We start from the raw sequence: 21,762 nt of genomic DNA on the forward strand, positions 1-21,762 counted from the left end.
GTCTCATACTCTTTAGCCCACAGGGACCCCTTTTCCCAGTCCTCTGGCCACAAGGACAGGGATGCGCTGAGAGTTTTGCTGCCTCTGCTCATTGAGCAGTTTTGCAACTAGAGCCACCCTTGGGTCAAAGCTGGGAGAGGAACGAGGGTAAATTTCAAAACAGAACCAAATGGGAAACTCCCCCTGTACAGGTTGTTTCTTTTTAAATTATTTTATTGAGGTCATATTGCTTCATAACATTGTGTAATTTCAGGTGTACATTATTATATTTCGGTTTCTGTATAGACCGCATCGTGTTCACCACCAATAGTCTAGTTTTTATCCATCCCCATCCATACGTGCCCAGCTACCCCTTTGGCCCTATCCCTACCCCCTTCCCCTCTGGTAGCTACCAATCTGTTCGCCTTATCCATGTGTTTATCTTCCACATATGAGTGAAATCATATGGTATTTGTCTTTCTCTATCTGTCTTATTTCGCTGAGCATAATACCCTCGAGGTCCATCTATGTTGTTACAAATGGCATGATTTTGTCTTTTTTTGTGGTTGAGTAGTATTCCACTGTATTTATCCATTCATTCCTTCATGGGCACTTGGGTTGCTTCCACGTCTTGGCCATTGTGCATAATGCTGCAGTGAACATCGGAGTGCATAAATCTTTTTGAATTATTGATTTCATGTTCTTTGGATAATACCCAGTAGTAGAATAGCTGGGTCATGTGGTATTTCTATTTTTAATTTTTTGAGAAATCTCCATACTGTTTTCTGTAGTGGCTGTATCCGTTTGCATTCTCACCAGCAGTGTTTGAGGTTGCTTCTTCACGTTGTGACTCCCTTCCCCAACCTGCCTGCCTTTGTTTAGTTTTCAGTTCTCAGTTCGTGGCTTCTTGTATTTGTCCTGTGTTTTCAGAGATAGGCTCTAGTGGGCTAACTTCACCTTGGCCAGCACCAGAAGTCCACGTTTGATATGTATTATATTTTATCATTCTTTTTCAGAAGAAGACCATCACTGGGGCTCAGGGTCAGGGTCAGGTTAAAAGCTACAGATCACAGAGAGAGCGGGGGAAGAAGTATGAGAGGGGCACATGTGAGGAGCATGAGACCTAAGTCATTCTTGCTGTTGCCAACTTGTTATTGACTCCAATTTTATTCTTTTCAGGTTTCTATGGGACTCTTTCTAGCCCTGCTTTAGGAGTGCATGAAATGAAGGTTGGTCCCATCATCTTCCAGGTGGCCTCTGGAGATATCACCAAAGAAGAGGCAGACGTGATTGTAAATTCAACATCAAACACATTTAATCTCAAAGCAGGTACTTTACTTGAAGGATGTTTTTTTTCTTTGAGGAAGATTAGCCCTGAGCTAACATCCGTGCCCATCTTCCTCTACTTTATACATGGGACGCCTACCGCAGCATGGCTTTTGCCAAGTGGTGCCATATCTGCATCCGGGATCTGAACCAGCGAACCCCGGGCCGCTGAAGTGGAACATGCGCACTTAACTGCTGCGCCACTGGGCCGGCCCACTTGTAGGATTTTGACCAGTGTAATAGTCACAGTAGATCCCATAAGGGATGGTTCCTACAGCTAAACTGGTTTCTACAACTTTGGTTTATTAATATTAATTAATAATTTTGAAATTATTTTGACATGGTTTCTCATAATTAGTAACAGTTATTTCATGTGAACTTTTCTTCTTTGTTATCAGAAATTCCTAGGTTATAGGATTCCTTTGATGATAGGGAAAGCGTTTGGATAATGAGGCAATCATTCTGATCCAAATGTACTATATTGATTTTTTAATTCATATTTGTAACCATCTTGATTTTCTCATGTAGGGGTCTCCAAAGCAATTTTAGAACATGCTGGACCAAGTGTGGAAATGGAATGTTCTCTCCAAGGTAAAGCACAATGCTATTTTTGGTCCTAAATTATAAGTGGAAGACTGAATATGGGAGGCTGTGGACAGGCTGGGGAAAGTGTTGCGATTGGGGAGACAGCATATTAATCTTAAAATCACACGTTTTACTGAAGAATTCCAATTGTAGAGAATTAGAAGCGAAAAGTAATCTCACAGTTCAAAAAAGAAGATAAGCCAGAAAGATTCATCCAAAATAGTATTTTTAAAGATTTTTTCCTTTTTCTCCCCAAAGCCCCCCAGTACATAGTTGTATATTCTTCGTTGTGGGTCCTTCTAGTTGTGGCATGTGGGACGCTGCCTCAGCGTGGTTTGATGAGCAGTGCCATGTCCGCGCCCAGGATCCGAACCAACGAAACACTGGGCCGCCTGCAGTGGAGCGCGCGAACTTAACCACTAGGCCACGGGGCCAGCCCCTCATCCAAAATAGTATTTCAGGAGTCTCTTATTCACATAAAATGCTTTGCCAAATGAGACATTTTGCTTTCTAAACAATCAAAGAGTGGGCTCAGCATCTGCTTTTGCATCTTTTTGTCTTGTGTTTCCCAGCTCAACAGGGCAAAAGTGATTATATAATTACTGAAGGTGGATCATTGAGGTGCAAGAATATTATTCATGTCGTTGGTGGAAATGATGTCAAGACATCGGTTTCCTGTGTTTTACAAGAGTGTGAAAATCGGAATTACTCGTCCATTTGCCTCCCAGCCATTGGAACAGGTTTGTAGCCTCTGGAAGTCTAAATCCCAAGGCGTCCACTTTCTCTGAGGTTTGGTGCTGACTGTTAATATAGTTAGTGCTGCATCTGAGTCAGAGCAGCCTCGTCACCCGAGGCAGCCCCTGCGGGAATGGGCAAGACTCGTGGGTGGTTTAAGTAAAAGAGGAAGAAATGAGGAAAACTGAAGAGTGTGTGAGAATATTAGAGAGACATTTGCTCTCTAATATGGAAGAGAAGGGAGAGGGAGGGGAAGAGAAAGAAAGCCTATCTCTCCTTCTCTTTCATCAGTTGCTGCCTCTTTTTCCCATCCCCTACGTTTCCCGTTCTTTAGTCTTGAACCTCCTCCTCTATCCCGTCTCCATGGAGAACATCTGTGCATCGACTTCCACCTCCCTGTACCCAACTCCCAGATGAGCATTTCCTGCCCTCTCTTCTCACTTCTCAACAGTGGCTGTGTAGGTTTGGCCTTAGGACATCTCTGCGTAGAAGCTGCTCAGTCACCAGAACCGAATGGGTTCTAATGGGTCAGAAACTCAACTCTCCACCTTCCTCTTTTCAAGCCTACTTGCCTCTTTTGAGTTACTTGCTTTCTTCAAACTATATAATGATTTTGTGATTCTTCATATAGAAAGTTGGTGCTTTGGGTTTATCATTAGTAAGGTGATGCTCCGCGAGCTCTTTTCCCAGGAATCTGAGTCATGTGCCTTGATTAGGAATTCCTGCTTGGTCTCCCTTAAGAGAGCTGGTCAAGGGAGGCAACACTCTCGGGCTTGAAGTTGAATGGAGCAGACTGGTCCCAGAGGGAGAATACTCAGTACTGGATTGACCATTCCGTTGCTCAGGAATATGAATCCGAGTGTCTCACAGTGGCATTCTAGGCCCTCCAAAAGTTTAGCCTCAATAAACTTAACCACCCTTGTCACTTTCTGGGCCTTCTTCTAATCCTCTATCCCATATTTTGATTTCTGTAATTCTCTACCATTCCTCTTAATGTTCTCACATGGAATGCTGTCTATTACTTTTCTATTTCTAAATAATTTATAGTCTCTTTATGTTTTAATCCCCCTTGTAATATCATCCAATCCTAGCAGATTAGCCAACCTGTTACTTGACTGTCTGTCTGTCTATCTATCATCTTTTATGGACACCCACTTAATGACTCCCCAGTCTCTGTCTCTATCTGCTTTTTCCTCTAAGCTCTGGTCTTGTGTTTCTACCTTAACTTGATTTGGGCCAAGAAAACAGGCAGCCCAGGGGTGGCACAGACCTTCCCAAGGGAGCCCCTGAGTGGAGTCAAAGAAGAAACAAGGAGAGGAGGCAGTTTTAGTTTTCTATACATATATACCCATGTTTAAGTATTTCTGGGTTATTGCAAACCTGCTGTTTCTTCCATTGACCGGTTCCATTGCTGGTCTGCTCAAATAAGTCAAGGTTAGCAGATTCTCCTTGTTTGTCTTCTTTACCTGTCTTAGCACCACCTGAGCTGCTCCTTAGACTAATGGATGGGGGAGTTTTCTCCCTTAGTGGTGTTTATGAGTTGAATTGGGACTGTGATCAGGAGGCTTTGGGCAGTAAAGGAAGCCCTCTCCCCATTCCTTACAGACGTCTGCGTAAGGGGAGAGAAGGTGGTCAGCGAAACCTGCGAGCACCTCAAGCTCAATGCAAACTCCAAACTCCAATTCCTTGTCTTCTCCCCCAAACCAGCCCTTCGTCCTACATCATTGATCATGTTAAATGTATCATTTTCTATCTAGAATCCTTGCCTCTACCTTCTTTATCGCTCCCATGTTCATTAGCTTATTAATTTGTTTGATTAAATATTTACTGAGTGCCTGCCACGTGCCAGGCTCGGTGCCTAGGCACTAAGGATAGAAGGATGACTAAGGAAAGGGTCCAGTCCACAAGGAGCACCCAGCCTACTGTGAGAGACAGACATGTAAGCAGCTTCAATACAGGGTGACCCATGATATACACATGAAGGGGTGAGGGCGGCAGAAGATGGGGGACAAAGGGTCAAGGTTAAACCCAGGTGGTCACTAGGTCCTGCTGACTTTCCTTCCTAAATATTTCCCCAGTCCCTATAGCCAACTTTTCATTCTGGCCTCCTCTCTTTCTTCAGCTCTTGTCTTTTGCTTAAACTTTTATTACAGTCTCCTATCTAGACCTGGGCTCCCCACTCCAGTGCCTTCTCCACTCCCCTCCTCCCCCGCCAGATTTATCTTTCTCAAAAACAGATCTATTCCCCTGAACACCCCAAGGTGAACATCTCACACCCCTGTTACACAGTTCTATCTGGTTTAGCTTTTCCCTCAGTTTTCCACACTCTACCTACTGAACACTTGGTCATCCCCACATATCACATCCTCTGTGTCCTGAGTGCCTAGATGAGCATCTAGCCTATGATGGGACACAGTAAATGTTTATTGAGAGTGAATGAATGTATCTGAACACTCCTGTTTAAATCCTTCCAAATGTGAAAAGATAACCAGAGCTTTGCAAAGAATTTCTCTCTTTCCCTGATCATCTAATCAAACAAACCCTCTTGGTTAGTTTTATATGGGGTTTGTCTACATTCCCACAATTGTCTACAGCGTCAAGTTAAAGAGGTCTACTATCATTTCTGCAGTAATGGTAGGCCCTTCATCTATCACACTGGGTTGGCCAGGGGACTTTTACTTTGCCCCCCCACCCCAAGTGACTTTGCCAGCTGCCATTCACATGGGAATGTTTGCATGAATTTTCATGATCTGACCTAGGCAGTAGGCTTAAGAAACAAGATATGGAGCATGCTGAAGATAGGAAAAGACCTACTTAGGTGGCAACCTTGAACATCTGCAAGTCAGCTAACATCTCACTGAGTGTGAGGGGAAAGGCTTCCTGGAGGCTCATGGACAACTTCTGTGCAAAGAACGAGAGATTATAACAAATGGCTGATAGCTCCAGGTGTCTTGCAAAATTAGCTTAGTTTAAATCATGTCCCCAAAGACATCTGGGAGAACAAGGACATATGCATAAAGTCAAGTGATGTCTGAGGAAAAAAATGTTGTTCTCTTTAAAGAGCATGATGTTTCAACATATATTAGTGGGTTTTTTTCTTTTTATGGGTCTTTTGAGGATGCTAATGAGCCAAGAAATGTTAACTGTGCTCTGTAACAGAGGATCACAGTAAGCTTGGATCAGATGATAGAGCAGATATGAACGTCAGACACTAAAAGTTAGGTTTCTGGGTCCTTTGTTCATTGCTGGGCTGTTGGCTTCCTGACATCCTGGAACAAAAATGCCCCATTGAACCTAGGACTTCAAAAGTGTTTGCTGATGCATTGTTATTAAGAGTTGAGGAGTGGGCATTTATTCTGTGAGAATTGGAAATCCTAATTTATTCCTCAGATTTTTCCAGTTTTTTTTTTTTTTTCCCTGTCATTTTTATTATTTGCCTTTCCAGGAAGTGCCAAACAAGACCCTGATAAAGTTGCCGGAGCCATAATTGATGCCATTGAAGACTTTATCCAGAAAGGAGCAGTCCAGTCTGTGAAAAAAGTTAAAGTTGTTATCTTTCTGCCTAAACTACTGGATGTGTTTTATGACAATATGAAAAAAAGAGTAGGATCTCAGGCTTCTGTCAAACAATCTATGATATCTAAACTTGCATGTGAGTTATTCATTTTTATGAAATGTATGTTCCTAATATTGATGTTACATGAGAAATGGCTAATCTTTAATGAACTATCAGAAAGAGACATTAAGAAAACAATCCCATTTACTATTACATCAAAAAGAATAAAATACCTAGGAATAAATATAACCAAGGAGGTGAAAGACCTGTACAATGAAAAACTACGAGACATTGATGAAAGAAACCGAAGAAGACACAAATAAATGGAAACATATTCTATGGGTTGGAAGAATTAATATTGTTAAAATTCCCATACTACCTAAAGCAGTCTACAGACTCAATGCAATCCCTATCAAAATTCCAATGGCATTTTTCACAGAAATAGAAGAAACAATCCTAAAATTTGTATGGAACCTCCAAAGACCCCAAATAGCCAAAGCAATCTTGAGAAAGAAGAACAAAGCTGGAGGCCTCACACTTCCTGATTCCAAAGTATGTTACAAAGCTATAGTAATCAAAACAGTATCATATGGAAATAAAAACAGACACATAGATCAATGGAACAGAATAGAGAGCCCAGAATTAAACCCACACATACAAGGTTAATTAATTTACAACAAAGGAGTCAAGAATATACAATGGGGAAAGGATAGTCTCTTCAGTAGTGTTGGGTGCTCACTTTGGCAGCACATCTACTAAATAAATAGTGTTGGGAAAATTGGACAGCCACATGCAAAAGAATGAAACTGGACTACTACCTTACACCATATACAAAAATCCACTCTAAATGGATCAAAGACTTGGCTGTAAGACCCTGAAACCCTAAAACTCCTGGAAGAAAACATAGGGGGTAAGCTCCTCAACATAGGTCCTGGCAATGATTTTTTTGAATCTGACACCAAAAGCAAAGGCAACAAAAGCAAAAATAAACAACGGAGACCCCATCAAACTAAAATGCTTCTATACACAGCAAAGGAAACCCTCAACAAAATGAAAAGGCAACCTATGGAATGGGAGAAAATATTTGCAAATCGTATATCTGATAAGGGCTTAATATCCAAAATATATAAAGAACTCATTACAACTCAATAGCAAAGAAAACCCCAATGTGATTAAAAAGTGGGCAGAGGATCTGAATAGGCATTTCTCCAAGGAAGACATAAAAATGGCCAAAAGGTATATGAAAACATGCTCTACGTCACTAGTCATCAGGGAACTGCAAATCAGAACCATATTGGGATATCACTTTACCTGACAGAATGGTTATTATCAAAAAGTCAAGAGATAGCAAGTGTTGGTGAGGATGTGGAAAAAAGGGAACCCTGTGCATTGTTGGTAGGAATGTAAGTTGGTGTAGCCACTATGAAAAACAATATGGAGGTTCATCAAAAAATTAAAAATAGGGGCTGGCCCCATGGCATAGTGGTTGAGTTTGGTGTGCTCTGCTTCGGCAGCCCAGGTTGGTGGGTTCAGATCCCAGGCACAGACCTACACCACTTGTCAGCTATGCTGTGGTGGTGACCCACATACAAGATAGAGGGAGACTGGCACAAATGTTAGCTCAGGGCTAATCTTCCTCAAGCAAAAAAAAAAGAGGAAGATTGGCAACAGATGTTAGCTCAGGCTGAATCTTCCTCAGTCAAAAACCAAAAAATTAAAAATAGAACTACCATATGATCCAGCAATTCCACTTGTGGTTATTTATCTGAAGGAAACAAAATCACTATCTCAAAAAGGTATCTGCACTCCATGTTCACTGCAGCATTATTTACAATGGCCAAGAGACAGAAACAACCTCAGTGTCCATTGACGAATGGATAAAGAAAATGTGGTGTGTGTGTGTGTGTATATATATATATATATATATATATATACACACACACACATACACCCCCCACAATGGAATATTATTCAGCCATAAAAAGGAATGAAATATTGACATTTGCAACAATATAGATGGACCCTGAGGGCATTATGCTAAGTGAAATAAGTCAGACAGAGAAAGATGAATACTGTATGATATCACTTATATGTGGAATCTGAAAAAAAGAACAAAAACAGGACTCATAGCTACAGAGAGCAGATTAGTGGTTGCCAGAGGCAGGGGTGGTGGGAGGTGGTCAAAATGGGTAAAGGTGGTCAAAAGGTACAAACTTCCAGTTATAAGGTAAATAGGTCTGCGGGATATAACGTAGACTATGGCGATAACAACAAAAAAGAAACAGCTAATCTTCCTTTTTTTTCCTTTTTAGCATATTTTGGCTTATCAAGGCAATCTCCCAAAAAACAGAAACCTTTGGTTTTGGAAAAGAAAACAGAATCAGCCATCTTTCAGGTGTGTGGTGAAAATGTAAAATGTGTGGCAGATGCCCTCTCCTGGATACAGAATCTGATTGAAAAGGACCAGTGGAGTTACACCAGTGAAGATGAATGTATCAAAGACTTTTACGAAAAGGAATATGGGGAATTGAAGGAGCTGCAGGAGAAATTAGATATTTCCATTTCCATGGACAATAAAAGACCTTTGATTGAGGTTTTTGGAATTACCAGAGATGTGATGAAGGCTAGAGATGTAATTGAGGAAATGATGAAGAGAGTTAGGTCAGACAAAGAACAGGAATCCCGGGCAGATGCTGTCAGTGAATTTATAGAATGGCAATATAGTGATAATACCACTTCCCATAGTTTTGACAAAATAACCAATCTGAAATTGGAGGAGGCAAGAAAAGCAAAGAGAAAGACAGTTAGTGTCAAAATTAATTCTCAGCACTACACAGTCGACTTGAACACAAACACTGCTACAGATGCAAATGGATACCAATTATCTGTTCAGCGCCTTACAAAACCAGAAGGTGAGTCAAACTTTTATACTTGAATCCATTATTTTACACCTACTTTGTATTTTGTACATACATCAAAATTGTATTCAAGTAGATAAAATTCAAGTAAGTGTTATGGAATAAAATAGAAAATGTGGTCTCTGAGCTTAAGGGGCTTACATCATGGCCAGGAAAATATAGTATGGGTGCACCCAACAGCCTGAGGAGGACCATCTTAATGGTGGCAATAGCCAAACCTTACATTTGTTCCCATCTCTACAGTTTACAAGCTTCCCAGAGCCAATTCTGCTGGGGAGCTATTGGCTTCTTCAGTCAGGAGAGGGAAAGCCATGGGCTTTAAAGGAAAGTGGCCCAAGGTTTTCTAGAACCAAAGGGAGAAGACAACCTGGTCAGAAAGTGGGCATTCTCTGTGTCTGTGACTGATAACCCAGAGAGGATCAGGAACCTATAGGATCTTCTCCCAGAAGTCACTTCCTCCTTTACCCTGAACATAAGGTTCCTTGACACATGCATCAGGAAGCAGCCTTCAGATTCTCTGGCTGGATCTACTCCCCAAGATGGGAAATCTTGTCTTGTGAAGACAGCCACTCGCGCCTTCGAACCACATAAGTCCCCCACTGAGAACTAGTAAATTGGCTTCTAGTACATTATCTTCATCTCTTGTGAAATCGGTGCGAATGAAGTCAGACTCTGAGCAACCCTGGGGAAATGACAAATCTAGTATCCTAATGTTTAGCAGAAGGGGAGAAAGAGCTGCTCCCAGAATGTGCCACATAGCAAAACCTGCTGCCCACCCAACTCTTACGGACACTGAAGAATAATGAAAGAATAGATGTGGAGGGCTATGTGGTGGTGGAGAATTCTGGCAAAATCCCATGCACTTGCAAACAAGACAATAGTGACTATTTATTTAAAACATTGTAGGAAAGTAATTTATTGTTAAATTACTAAATTATAACAGACTAGAGACTGAACAGAATATGCAGCTGAGTTATACGACACCAACAGTTCTCAAATCTGAGCATGATCAAAACTGGTTAAGGTGCAGCTGCATGGGTTCCATCCCTCAGAGATTCTGGTTTGACAGATCTGTTGTTGTTGTTGCTCTTGTTTTTAATAAGCTTTATGGTTGGTTCTGATGTAGCTTGTCCGTGGTCCATGCTTTGAAAAGCTTTCTTCTAGAAAGTTAAGGAACTTCTTGAATACATTGAATTAGGAGATTGTAAAACAAGAACACAAATGATAGTCAGTTTTTCAAAGCATACCAGAAATGTGGACTATGTAGATGAGCCTTCCCAGGTGTGAGGGAGTCCTCAAATGTCTACTTTGCAGCTGAGCTCCCTCCACACTGGAGTGATATGAAGCAGCAGAATGTCTGTGTGGTTGAGCTGCAGCCTGGTCATCCAGAATACACCACTGTGGCAAGCAAGTTTAATCAGACCTGCTCAAACTTCACCATAGAGAAGGTAAGCCTTCTGCTGACATGGAGTTTCTTAATGGTGAAAATAAGGGGTATCATGGTCCTGGAAAAATACATTTTCGTTCACTTCCTATCACATGGTTTTACCCAGAATTAGAATATTTTATGGTAATTAGATTTTAGATTCTAGATTCTACTCATGTCACCATAATTAGAGACATTGAAATTCTTGTGTCAGTTACTACACTATCTTAGATTGTAATATGATATTAGAGTACTGAAGACACATATTTACTTTGTGATGCAAGCTAACAAAAATTCAAAGATATGGCTTCAGAGTTCCATTTGATAACTAGCAAACCACCACAGGCACGTGGAGGCTCCTCTGATGAGGATTCTGGGCTTCTGCCTTGCCATTCGCAGATCAACAGTGCTTCCTCCTTGATAAATACAATGGTCCTTTCCTTGTTCATCTCACTTATTTTGGCATCTTACACTTTTAAATGTTAATATTCTCTTTGAAATTATGTTTTCCCTTGATTTCTATGACGATATTATTTTGATGCTTTCTTCTCCTTCTTTAACTAATTTTCCTTTCAGTATCACTGGTATCTGTTTCTCTTTCAAACCTCTAGTCTTAGCTTTACCCACAGGACTTAAACGTTGGTCTTCTGTCTCGGCACTACACCAGGTGAGAGTTTTACCCTTCTTGGCTTCATCTATTATCTCAATGTTGATAGCCCCCAAATCAGCATCACCAAGTTGGATCCTTGACTCCAGCTCTGGAACATATTCCCAGTGGCCTAAAAAATTTCCACTGAATATCTTTCTGCTAAATCAATTTCCCTAAAACCTAACTCATCATCTCTAAGTAATTATCTTTCCCCTTCCTTCCCCATTTCTGTCCTTGGTTCTATCACTTTCTGAATAAAGCCAGAGATCTTTGAGTATGTTCCCTTGATCCAGAATAACGAGCCTGCCAATAAAGGCTCCATTTTCTTTTTTTGCAAATTTTCTCTTACGCTCTATTTGCACTGCCACCGTTCTGTTTATTTATGTTGTTAACCACATAATAATTCAAAAAAGATTTGAAGTGTCCTACAAAGATATATACCATACCTTCAATAATATCCAATATAGAGTCCATATTCAAATTTCTCTAACTGCTCAAAACAGCTTTCTTATAACTCTCCCCAATCTGGGTTGTTACAGTGCATTTGGTCATGTCTCCATCATCTCTTCTGATCTAGAATGGTACTTCTGCATTTTAAAAAATAATTTTTCATGATACTGAATTTTTAAAAATTTTTCAAGTGTTCAAGCCTGCTGTGTTATAGAATGTCTCACATTCTGGCTCTTTCTTGCCTTAATTTTTTTTGTTGAAGGACCCAAGCCAATTTTCTTATAGATTCTAGATTTGTCTGATTCCTCATGGTGTCATTTAATTTATTTCTCTATCCTCTTTATTTCTGGTAAGTTGGGAGTTAGGTTGAAAGGGCTTGGGTAAATTCAGATAAATATTCTTTGCAAGAATATTTCATAGGTGATACATCACATCAGAAGCCTCATGGGATAAGCCTGTCCCACTATTAATGATGCGAAGTTTGGTCACTAGTTAGGGTGGTGACCACCATCTCTCTCCACTGGAATCAGTAGGTAATCTGTGGGATGATATTTTGTCACTTTTCCTCAACAACCTTTTACCAACTGACTTTAACATCATTCATTGATGACCCTTTCCCAAATTCATTATTACATTGGAGGTTGCAAATGGTGATTTTCTAATCCTGTCATTCCTTCTACATTTATTATCTGTCATTTTTGTAAAGAAGAAATTTTCTTCCCTTTTGCTTTTTAAAAAATTCAGTAAGTTATATTTACAATGATTATTCTTTTAGAGGCACAAATTATCCTACATTTGGCTAGTAGGGACCCTCTGAAGTTGGCTCTCATGTCCTTTTGATGACCCCATTGATCTTGGAACATTCTCTACTTTCTGGCACAAGATCTCTTCAGCTCACCTTGTACTTTCCCTGTCTGAGCCCTGGAATCAGACTTTTCTCTAAGAAGCCCTGATTCCTTTTAGTTGGGAATGGTAGTGAGAAACCAAGATCTGTGTGCTGGGTGCTCACTGCTCCTGAGGTGTTATTGCTCCCAGGCTCTTTCATGGCTAGAGCTAAGAAAATCATGAGTTCATATTGATGTTTTCAATGAAAATGTAATATCGTAGATTTTTTCTTAATTTCTTATATTTTATATTTATGTCTCTTTTCCTATACAATAGAAATTTTGGTTCCTAATCATATTATATATTTACTTATTTGTCTTATTTATCTTACAGTATATGTAAAATTGTTTCAAAATTATGATACCAAAATTATTATTAGCAATATTAAAATAGCTACACTAGATTTATTTTGATTATTGTTAGCATGCTGTATTTTTTCTACCCTTTTTCTTTTAACCTCCTTATAACTGTATATTTAAGATGTCTTTTGGTAGCAGCATATACCTGAGTTTTTTCTGCATCTAGTCTAAAAATCTTTATCTTTTAATTGGACTACTTAGTCTGTTTAATGTATTTGCTGTATTGGTTTAAATATACCATATTAATCTTTGTTTTCTATTTATCATATCTAGTCTTTGCTCCTTTTTCTCTCTTTTCCTACCTTCTTTTGGATTAAGTATTTTTATTCCATTTTCATCTCCTTTTAGATTGTTGATTATACCTTCTATTACAGTTCTTTCCTTGGTTACCTGGAGATTAAGGTGTGCATCTGTGATTTATTAAACTCTAATGCATATTAGTATATTTATCATTTCCCAGACAATACAATGAACTTTGGACACTAACCCCATTTATCTCCCTCTTGCCTTTTGTACTAACTTTAACATGTATTTTAATTCTATGTATATATGAAACCCTATAAAACACTTTCATTTTTTTATACAGCCAGTATTTATTTATATTTACCAACATATTTACCCTTCCATCCCACTGCTCTTCAGTCCTTCCTGTATTTCCATGCCTCTATCTGAGATCATTTTTCCTCTGGCTTTCTTCTCATATAGATCTGGCAGTGATGAATTCTTTCAGTTTTTGTTGGTCTGAAAAATGTCTTTTTTCCTTCATTCTTTGAGGGATATTTTTGTTGGGTACAGAATTCTGGATTGGCAGTTATTTTCTTTCAGTGCTTTGAAGAAGTTATTCTACTGTCTCTGACTTTGCTTCTCTCTGTACTTCCTTACTCTCTGGGAACTTAGCCCATCAAATCCTTGTTGCCTTCAAATAAACCTTTCCCCCACAGCTCTTCTAGTAGTTGTTGGCAAGAGGACTGGTCTGATACAAGTAGTAGTCTACCATAGCCAGAAGTCTGCTGCGAAAAGAAACCTACTAAGTAAATTTAAGATTTTATTTGCAGTGTTTTTTTTTTTTTTACCTTAGGATTTATCCCACTAGGAATATAGAATCAGACTACTGTGTTCAAAATTACTTGAAATAATTCCTTTCTTTGTGTATTTATTAAATTTTAAAAGGGTGAGTGCTTGCTTCAGGAGCACATACCTCAGAGATATTAGGGGTTCGGTTCCAGACCACTGCAATGAAGCTAATATTGCAATAAAGTGAGCCACATGAATTTTTTGGTTTCCCAGTGCAATATAAAAACTACATTCACACTATACTGTAATCTGTTAAGTGTGCAATAGCATTGTGTCTTTAAAAACATGTACATACTTTAATTAAAAAATACTTTATTGCTAAGAAGCACTAACAATCATCTGAGCCTTCAGCGAGTTGTAATCTTTTTGCTGGTGGAGGGTCTTGTAAAAAAAATGCGTTATCTGCAAAGCGCAATAAAGTGAAGTGCAATAAAACAAGGTTTACCTCTATACTAAAAAAGGGTGAGAAACAAGAATGAAAAGACTAAAATTAAGAAGGGTTTCAAAACTCTGTAAGAAGAAATTTGTAAGGCTTTTAAAAAATGAGTCAAATAAATAAAATTTAAGGTAAATAGAAACAAAATGGAAGTAGGCAGTTTGAAGATTAGAAACTTGGTTGTGGGGAAAAGGAAAAATAAGTTTTAGAATCTTAAACAGATCAACAAAACACATGACAATGCTGAGACTCTGAACTAGAGAGCAAACTGTATCTTAACTAAAAATAGGAAATGCAAAACTGAAAAAAAAAGATCCAGATGAAGGTAGGTAATAGTGTTCAACTCGAGAGTTCTCTAGAATGGACAAAGATTCTGACAAAATGGAATCTTCACCTTGTGCCTTTCCATGAGAGGCCTAGCCCCCCTCACACCTCACTTTTTCCCAGGACAACCTTATGAAACTGCCACTACCTGGGGATTAGGGGAGTTTAGAAACTCATCTGCAATCCAGGACCCAAGGAGTGTCCACCACAGCCCTGGAGGCCACTGTCCAAAGAGTATGGTCAGAGCATGGCCACTTTGGTCTGCAACCAGAAGCCCCCGCCCCGGGATTCATGCCCGACTCTTCCAACTAGATTAGGGATTAATTTTCATTAATTAATTTCCTTCCTGACTAGACACTCTACTGCTTCTCCCACTGGTAGAACATGGCTAGGTAAACCAGTCCCCCAGAAGGACTGAAGTGGGAGAGGCAAAGTGACAAAGTCAGGTGGACAGCAACAGGAGTTGTTAGAGTGAAGGTGACCAGCGGGAGTTGGAGAGGCTTGGTTGGCCAAGTCCACATAATGAGGACTTAAGATCCTAAACACTGTTTGCTGTCATGTGGTGCATAAAAGATGTTAAAAATTAAATTAACATTCTTCCCAAGGCCTATTTTTGTGGAACACTGGATCTAAAAAGATTTCTGAATGCACAAAGCTGCCGTCTGGCATTGAATTTGCTGTTTATTTTAATTTTTACTTGTAAAACATAGTGGTCATGTTTCATTGGTTGTATCTTGCCAAGGGCTCTTGTCACTGACAGAATATTTTTCTTTATGGATTTGCAGATTGAGAGGATCCAGAATCTAGATCTCTGGAACAGCTACCAGGCAAAGAAAAAAACCATGGATGCCAAGAATGTCCATGTAACAAATGAGCAGCAGCTCTTCCACGGGACAGATGCTGGCTCAGTGCCACATGTTAACCAAAATGGCTTTAACCGCAGTTATGCTGGAAAGAATGGTAAGGAAGCAAGTAATCTGGCTGCTCCAAACGAGGTGTCAGCCATGAGAACCCGGACTGGCTAGGGACAGTGTGGATTGCATTTTGTTCCTTTATGATTAGTGGGCCATGTTGCAGCCAGAGTTTCGGGTTGGACTCTGTATGTTTCATCCCAAAGGGACTGACTGGCCCTCTGGGATGGAGGAATGATTTTTTTCATTGAAAACACAAAGAAAAATTTTCTAAGAAGCTTTACAGAGAAGGACTGAACATTAATTTACCATTATTTGGTATATTGGGTCAACATATCAAATTATAGACTAAATGAAAATTCTTAAAATTTTTTTTTCTCTCTCTTCACAGCTACGGCATATGGAAAGGGAACCTATTTTGCTGTCAATGCCAATTATTCTGCCCATAATACATACTCCAGACCAGACAGTAATGGGAAAAAACATATGTATTATGTGCGAGTACTTACTGGAGTCTACACGTGTGGATATCAGGGATTAATTGTGCCTCCTCCAAAAAACGCTCAAAATCCTACTGACCTCTATGACACAGTCACAGATAACATGCAGAATCCAAGTTTATTTGTCGTATTTTATGACTATCAGGCTTACCCCGAGTACCTCATTACTTTTAGACAGTAACATTTTTGGTATCCCTCACAGGAGACGTTATTCATCTACACATATCTAGTTGTAAAACAAGTTTTAGATTTTATTTTTTTCTCTTAACAGCTTTTCCTAAGATCAAAGGATCCTTGTCACTGAAGTCATACTTTCTTCAGCTTCCATTTCATAACTGGAAAGAAGCTATCTTGAGAGCAATAAATTTGAGAATTTAAATCAGATAACTTGGTCCCAACTGTGTCCCAACTGTGGACATCACACTGTAGAACAGGCTTGTATTCTCAGGAAGGAGAGAATAACATTAGTCTTAAAAGCAGAGGGCACAGCCATGCAATTTTAGCTGCTGCTGAAGGAGACAGCTGGTATCCCGCCAGGACGCCATATTGCTGTGGGGAGCACAGTATTCCTAAGTGGGTGGGACTGCTTTCTTCCCTGAGGGCAGGGATGGTGTCTTACTCATTTTTTTTTATCCGTGGGCTGAGGTCCGTGCCTGATGTACACTACTAGATGCTCCATAAATGTTTCATAAATCAATTAAGAATGAAAAAGCCTAGTTGGACTCCTACCCAAAGTAGGAACCATCTCTTCAACACCCTTGACTTGTCACTTTGCCTCAAATTGAGCAGATTCCTTGACAGGGGACTTTGGTTACAAGAACCAGCCCATAACACATGGGACAGCTCCATTCTGGGCTCTGGCTTTGCAGTGCAGCTGCACCCGCCCAGTCCTGGGGCTGTGGTCTAGCTTGTGGTCCAGGGGAATTGTGTCCCATGGAGTTGTGCAGCCCGTAGTCCTGGCTCCATTGGTCCTTTTTATGTTGAACCCAAATCTGCCTTCTTCTAACTTCTACTCACTGGTCTTAGTTTTGCCCAGTGAAAACAGTGAGATAAAGCCTGCTACATCTTCAATATGAAATCCTCTACTATGTTAAGATTAAATGAATTGTAAGGTTTTTAAATAGCATATTTTCCTTGGCAGCCTAGCTTTTGATACTTTTAAAGCCTTGTGCATAAATAAACCAAAGGAATTAAGCATATTGCTAATTTGCTAACTCGTATCTAATGGATGGTAAAGAAAAGTTTTTTTAACTTTTCCAGGCGAATTTCAGGTTCAAACACTGTTTATTGAGTATCTAGATTGTACCACGTAGTCTAATAGCTGCTTTCACAGACAGTATTTATTATATTCTCCCAAACCATCTTGTGAGGTAAGACTTATATCCCCATTTTAAAGCTGAGGACTGATGCTAAGAGTGCAAGAAGCTTCCTTGCCTGGGGTCACCTAGGTAACAGCTTCAGAGCCAGGAACTGCATCTTGGTCTCTGTGTCATCAAGCCCTTTGCTCTTCCTGCTTCAGAAGATGGCCTCTAGAGTAACGTTACTGATTCAGGAACATCTCAGACAATCTGTGAATTACTCTCATATTCCCTTGGCTTTTTCTTTGTAGCTTTTGGTTTCTATTGTAGAGTCTCCTCATTTGAAGCTTTGTAGGCCAAGGGTCATGAGCCGATGCCCACGCGGAGCCAGTGCAGATGGTGCCCTTGCATGCTAGGAGTTGCTAGGAAGATAAAGGTGCTCTTCCCTGACTGCCGGAACGCCTGCACTTCAAGCTGAGGAGGCTGAAAGGGCCACAGTTGCTGCTTCATTAACACAGCTGTCTTGAAATTTTTCTTGTTTGTGCTGTTTGTTTTTTAAGTGGATTGATAAAGTCTCCTTATTGCTTATGAGTGCCTTCCCAGCCACTGCCATTTGAACTCGGGCTTGACAGTGAGTCTAAGAAATAAAAAGGAGAGCCGTGAATTTGGTCTTGTTCTCCAGTGGTTTAGTGAACTTAGGGCAAGGCTAAATATCAGAGTGTATTGCACCAAAGTAGAATGATCTGGTCAGTAAATGTGATAGTTATCCTCAAACTGAAGGAATATGTCATTTACTCCTTTTTGAGTAAAATACTTGGAAAATGGCATTTGGTGGTAAACATCTTTATCCTTAAAGGCAAATACAGGAGAGCCTGATGATAAACACAGGCTGTTGCTGACAGAAGACCACACTGCACAAGACAGCAGCGAGGAATCCTCAGCCTATCAGTCAGATTCAGCTGAAAATTACAGGAAGGCCACAGTACAGGTTTAGTTCAGTAAATCTGAAGGGCTAATTGCCCACAGCAAGTAGCCCCTGCTAAAACAAGTCCACTTCGAGCCTGAGCTAGGTCTTGGAGGTCTACGCTAGGGCCAAAGATTCTTAACATTTTGGGTATTTGAATCACCTGAGGTGTTTGCAGAGCCTGCAAGTTCTGGCCCATGGCAAAGGAGTCAGATTCTCTAGCGCGAGTGGGGCCTGGAAATCTGCATTTTAAGAAGCCCCCTCAAAGGCTCCTGACATCCCTGATACCCAGAGCCGCTTAGGACTTTCATGAGCTGGAGGCACTTCTACCTTTGTGGGTCCCTTATTCTATAAAAAGTAGTAAAAATTATACTTTGCAACTGTATTGATATAAACATGAATGTAACTGAGGCTGTATTATATTCCTTTTTTTATTGTAAAAGAAACTATTTTTGTGGACTTCTAAAAGCTCATGGGCCCTAGCCACTGTGCCTACTGTGCCTGCTGGCTAGGTGGGCCCTGCCATTACGTGGATACTGTGCCTTTAGCTGTAACACCGAGCCTGTATCCTTTAATCTCCTCGGCCTCTAGAGGGTCAAAGTATTTATTTACTAATTGATTTCATTCAGGCATGCTCATCTGAGAAATGTAGGAGGAAATGGGACCCAGCTCTCTTGGTGACTGACAGCCTCCCCCTTTCACTATCTTTTCTCACCTTCCCACTCCCCCTTCAAAGTGAGCCAGGATCTCTTTACGTTTAGAAATCCATTCATATTGTTTTAACTCTCTTCCCAGGTCTCCACATGGCAAAGACCATGCCTGTAACTGAATTAAATGCCTTGCTTCAGAACAGCTTTCAAACTTTTCTGATCCCAGCCTACACTAAGAAAAACAACATACAGTGAATTAAGCCTGTTAAAAAAAAAAAAAAGAAATACACATTTTATATCAGGCCCTGTATACACAGATAGAACTGAAAATTTTTATGAAGTATATTCGCCCCACAAAAATATTTTTCCTGGCCAAGTTTCACAAAATAATACTTACATTTACTGTTGAATTCACTAAAATTACCTATTCTGTTCTTTTAAAAATGCTGGTCTCACCCACTAAATTGATTTTATGACCCACTAATGAGTCACAACCTGCAACTTGAAAAACAGTGGTCAAAGGAGTAGCAAATATAAAAAATAAAATGAAGATAAAGATATGTCTATTTCTGCAGTATAGGGATATACCTGCTCAGGGTAAGAGACATCTTACTCTTGGTGACAACATCGTCTGCTCCAATGTATTTGATGGAGTATTGCCAAGGAGGTCTCCTTTTTTTTTAGAGTGGCACCTGAGCTAACAACTGTTGCCAATCTTTTTTTTTTTCTGCTTTTTTACTCCCCAGATCCCCCCAGTATATAGCTGTATATTTTAGTTGTGGGTCCTTCCAAGGATCCAAACCGGCGAAACCCTGGGCCGCCAAAGTGGAGAGCGTGCGAACTTAACCACTCGGCCACGGGGCCGGCCCCCAGAGGTCTCCTTTTTCAGATCTGCTCAGTCAAATATTTAACAGGCAGCTATAATGGCTGGGCACTGATCAAGACTCCGTGAATATAGCAATAATCAAAACAGTCCAAACCCTCGTGCAGTGACATTCTGGTTGGGGAGATAGACAATTATCAAATAAATAGGTAAATAGATAGTGGTCAGACGGTGGTACAGAAGGGTTTTCTTCAGACTCTTCCTGAGCACGTTCACATAACACCTCCTTCACTCTCTCTCCTGGAAGGCATACACTGTCTTCGGATTTATCGATACCCTCAGTTTAAAGCATGAGAAGGATGGGGCAAGTAGTCAAGTCATCTTAAAAGGTGACTTTGCGTATCTTTTCTGTTATGTATTTGTTTCATGAATGGTTACTCAGAGATCGATATGCTTTTTTAATTTTGAAATTCTTAGTTACACAGTAATGGTAATAATTATCCCCAGATCTTCTTGCAAATGAGAGCGGGATCAATTTCACTAAACCAAGCTTTTAGTCAGTTTCAGAAGGCAGCAGCACCCAGTCCTTTTGATTGTCAGGACTGGTGTTCCTAGATGTCCCAGTTCCTTCCGAAGGAGGCCTCATATTGGACCCCCACCTACTCTTCTCCTGGTTGGTATCCTGCTCTGGATGACAGGGGTTAACCAGTGAGAATTCTGCAGGTGCTAAAAGTGTGATCACTTCGGATCAAGGCTAGAATCCACCCAATGGATACAACAGGCCAGGGGTTGGCAAACTTTTTCTCTAAAGAGGACAGACACTGAATATTTTCAGCTTCCCGGGCCATACAATCTGTCACGGCTCAATTCTGCCACTGTAACCCTAAAGCCACTGGAGACAATATGTAAATGAATGGTGTGGCTGCGTTCCAATAAAACTTTATTTACAAAAACAAGCAGCAGGCTGACCCCTGTTTGAGGCTGATGGAGAGACTACTTCCTGTTGAGAATACTTGGGGCTTACATTTGAGATAGGCTGCAGGGATGGGATGGGAGAGGAAAGATAAAGGCAGTGAGGAAAGAGGGCCTACAAATAACAAAGAGCTAGTGTGGCCAAAGAGCAACGTGCTTGCAAGAAGGTGGCAGGAGGCTGAAATTTAACCAGGTGAGAACATGTACATTTACAAGCATGTGCAAACTGACCTTCTGCTGTTCTTTTACTTAAAAATCATACTATTTAAAAGATATTTTAAAATATTATTTAAAAAGTCATTTTCTATTAGAATCACAAATTTCTTCCTTGTATCAAAAGTTGTGCCACTATCCTGGTTACCTGTGGATTCACCAAGCAGTCCAGCAAGTCATCTGTAGAAATGAGTGTTTGAGAAGGGGCCGTAGTACCATGTGAAGCAACTTGTTCCACAATTGCATTCTCACTTCTACTCATCCTTCGTTGCCTCTTGGTATTATGCAATTTTCCAAAGTGTTCTCCATCTTTGCCAACAAAGTCTTTACCGTCACTTTCAAATATGCCTCCTCTTTCTGAGGGAGCTTCTTCAGGACTCTGTATTACAGGAACCAGATCAGGGCCAAAGGGACTTGCTGCCTCCTGTTTCACTGTTTCCAAGGTTAAGTTCTGGCGACCTGTTTGTCCCACCTCCATGTGGTTGTGCACATTTAATTCTTCCCCATTTGTTCTCAGCGCTTGCATTTCTATTACCTTAGATGTTCGGTAATGATTAAAAAAGGCAGAAACGGCTCCATTTAAGTAGCGACAATTGACTTCATGAGATGTTTCCTCTACCTAAGGAAAAAGGAAAACCCTTTAGAATGGTTATATGCACTTACATAACCTGGAAGACAAATGTGCTAGCTGGGGTTGACTTATCGTAGGAAACTAACTGCCACGATGAA

At 40.3% G+C, this 21,762-nt stretch overlaps 2 protein-coding genes across 4 annotated transcripts in view; one reads left to right on the plus strand and one right to left on the minus strand.

The window, feature by feature from the left end:
• The window catches only part of PARP14 (poly(ADP-ribose) polymerase family member 14), a 35,103-nt gene extending 14,955 nt beyond the window's left edge, over positions 1-20,148 (plus strand). Inside the window, exons 7-14 of one of the 2 annotated variants that reach the window (XM_046657964.1) lie at positions 1,159-1,308; positions 1,834-1,896; positions 2,463-2,630; positions 6,071-6,277; positions 8,494-9,093; positions 10,414-10,547; positions 15,488-15,662; positions 16,005-20,148. In XM_046657964.1, the coding sequence (XP_046513920.1) occupies positions 1,159-1,308; positions 1,834-1,896; positions 2,463-2,630; positions 6,071-6,277; positions 8,494-9,093; positions 10,414-10,547; positions 15,488-15,662; positions 16,005-16,294 (1,787 nt within the window). In that variant the 3' untranslated portion in view covers positions 16,295-20,148. Of the gene's footprint in view, positions 1-1,158; positions 1,309-1,833; positions 1,897-2,462; positions 2,631-6,070; positions 6,278-8,493; positions 9,094-10,413; positions 10,548-15,487; positions 15,663-16,004 lie in introns of those variants that run through there. The other variant, XM_046657965.1, reaches the window with a different exon arrangement.
• A 619-nt stretch (positions 20,149-20,767) lies between these two features.
• HSPBAP1 (HSPB1 associated protein 1) overlaps positions 20,768-21,762 on the minus strand; it is a 51,089-nt gene continuing 50,094 nt past the window's right edge. For both annotated transcript variants that reach the window (XM_046657967.1, XM_046657968.1), the window contains exon 8: positions 20,768-21,652. In XM_046657967.1, coding sequence (XP_046513923.1) covers positions 21,134-21,652 — 519 coding nt within the window. In that variant the 3' untranslated portion in view covers positions 20,768-21,133. The remainder of the gene's footprint in view (positions 21,653-21,762) is intronic.

This window comes from Equus quagga, chromosome 4 (assembly GCF_021613505.1).
Source record: "Equus quagga isolate Etosha38 chromosome 4, UCLA_HA_Equagga_1.0, whole genome shotgun sequence".
Taxonomy (NCBI): Eukaryota; Metazoa; Chordata; class Mammalia; order Perissodactyla; family Equidae; genus Equus; species Equus quagga.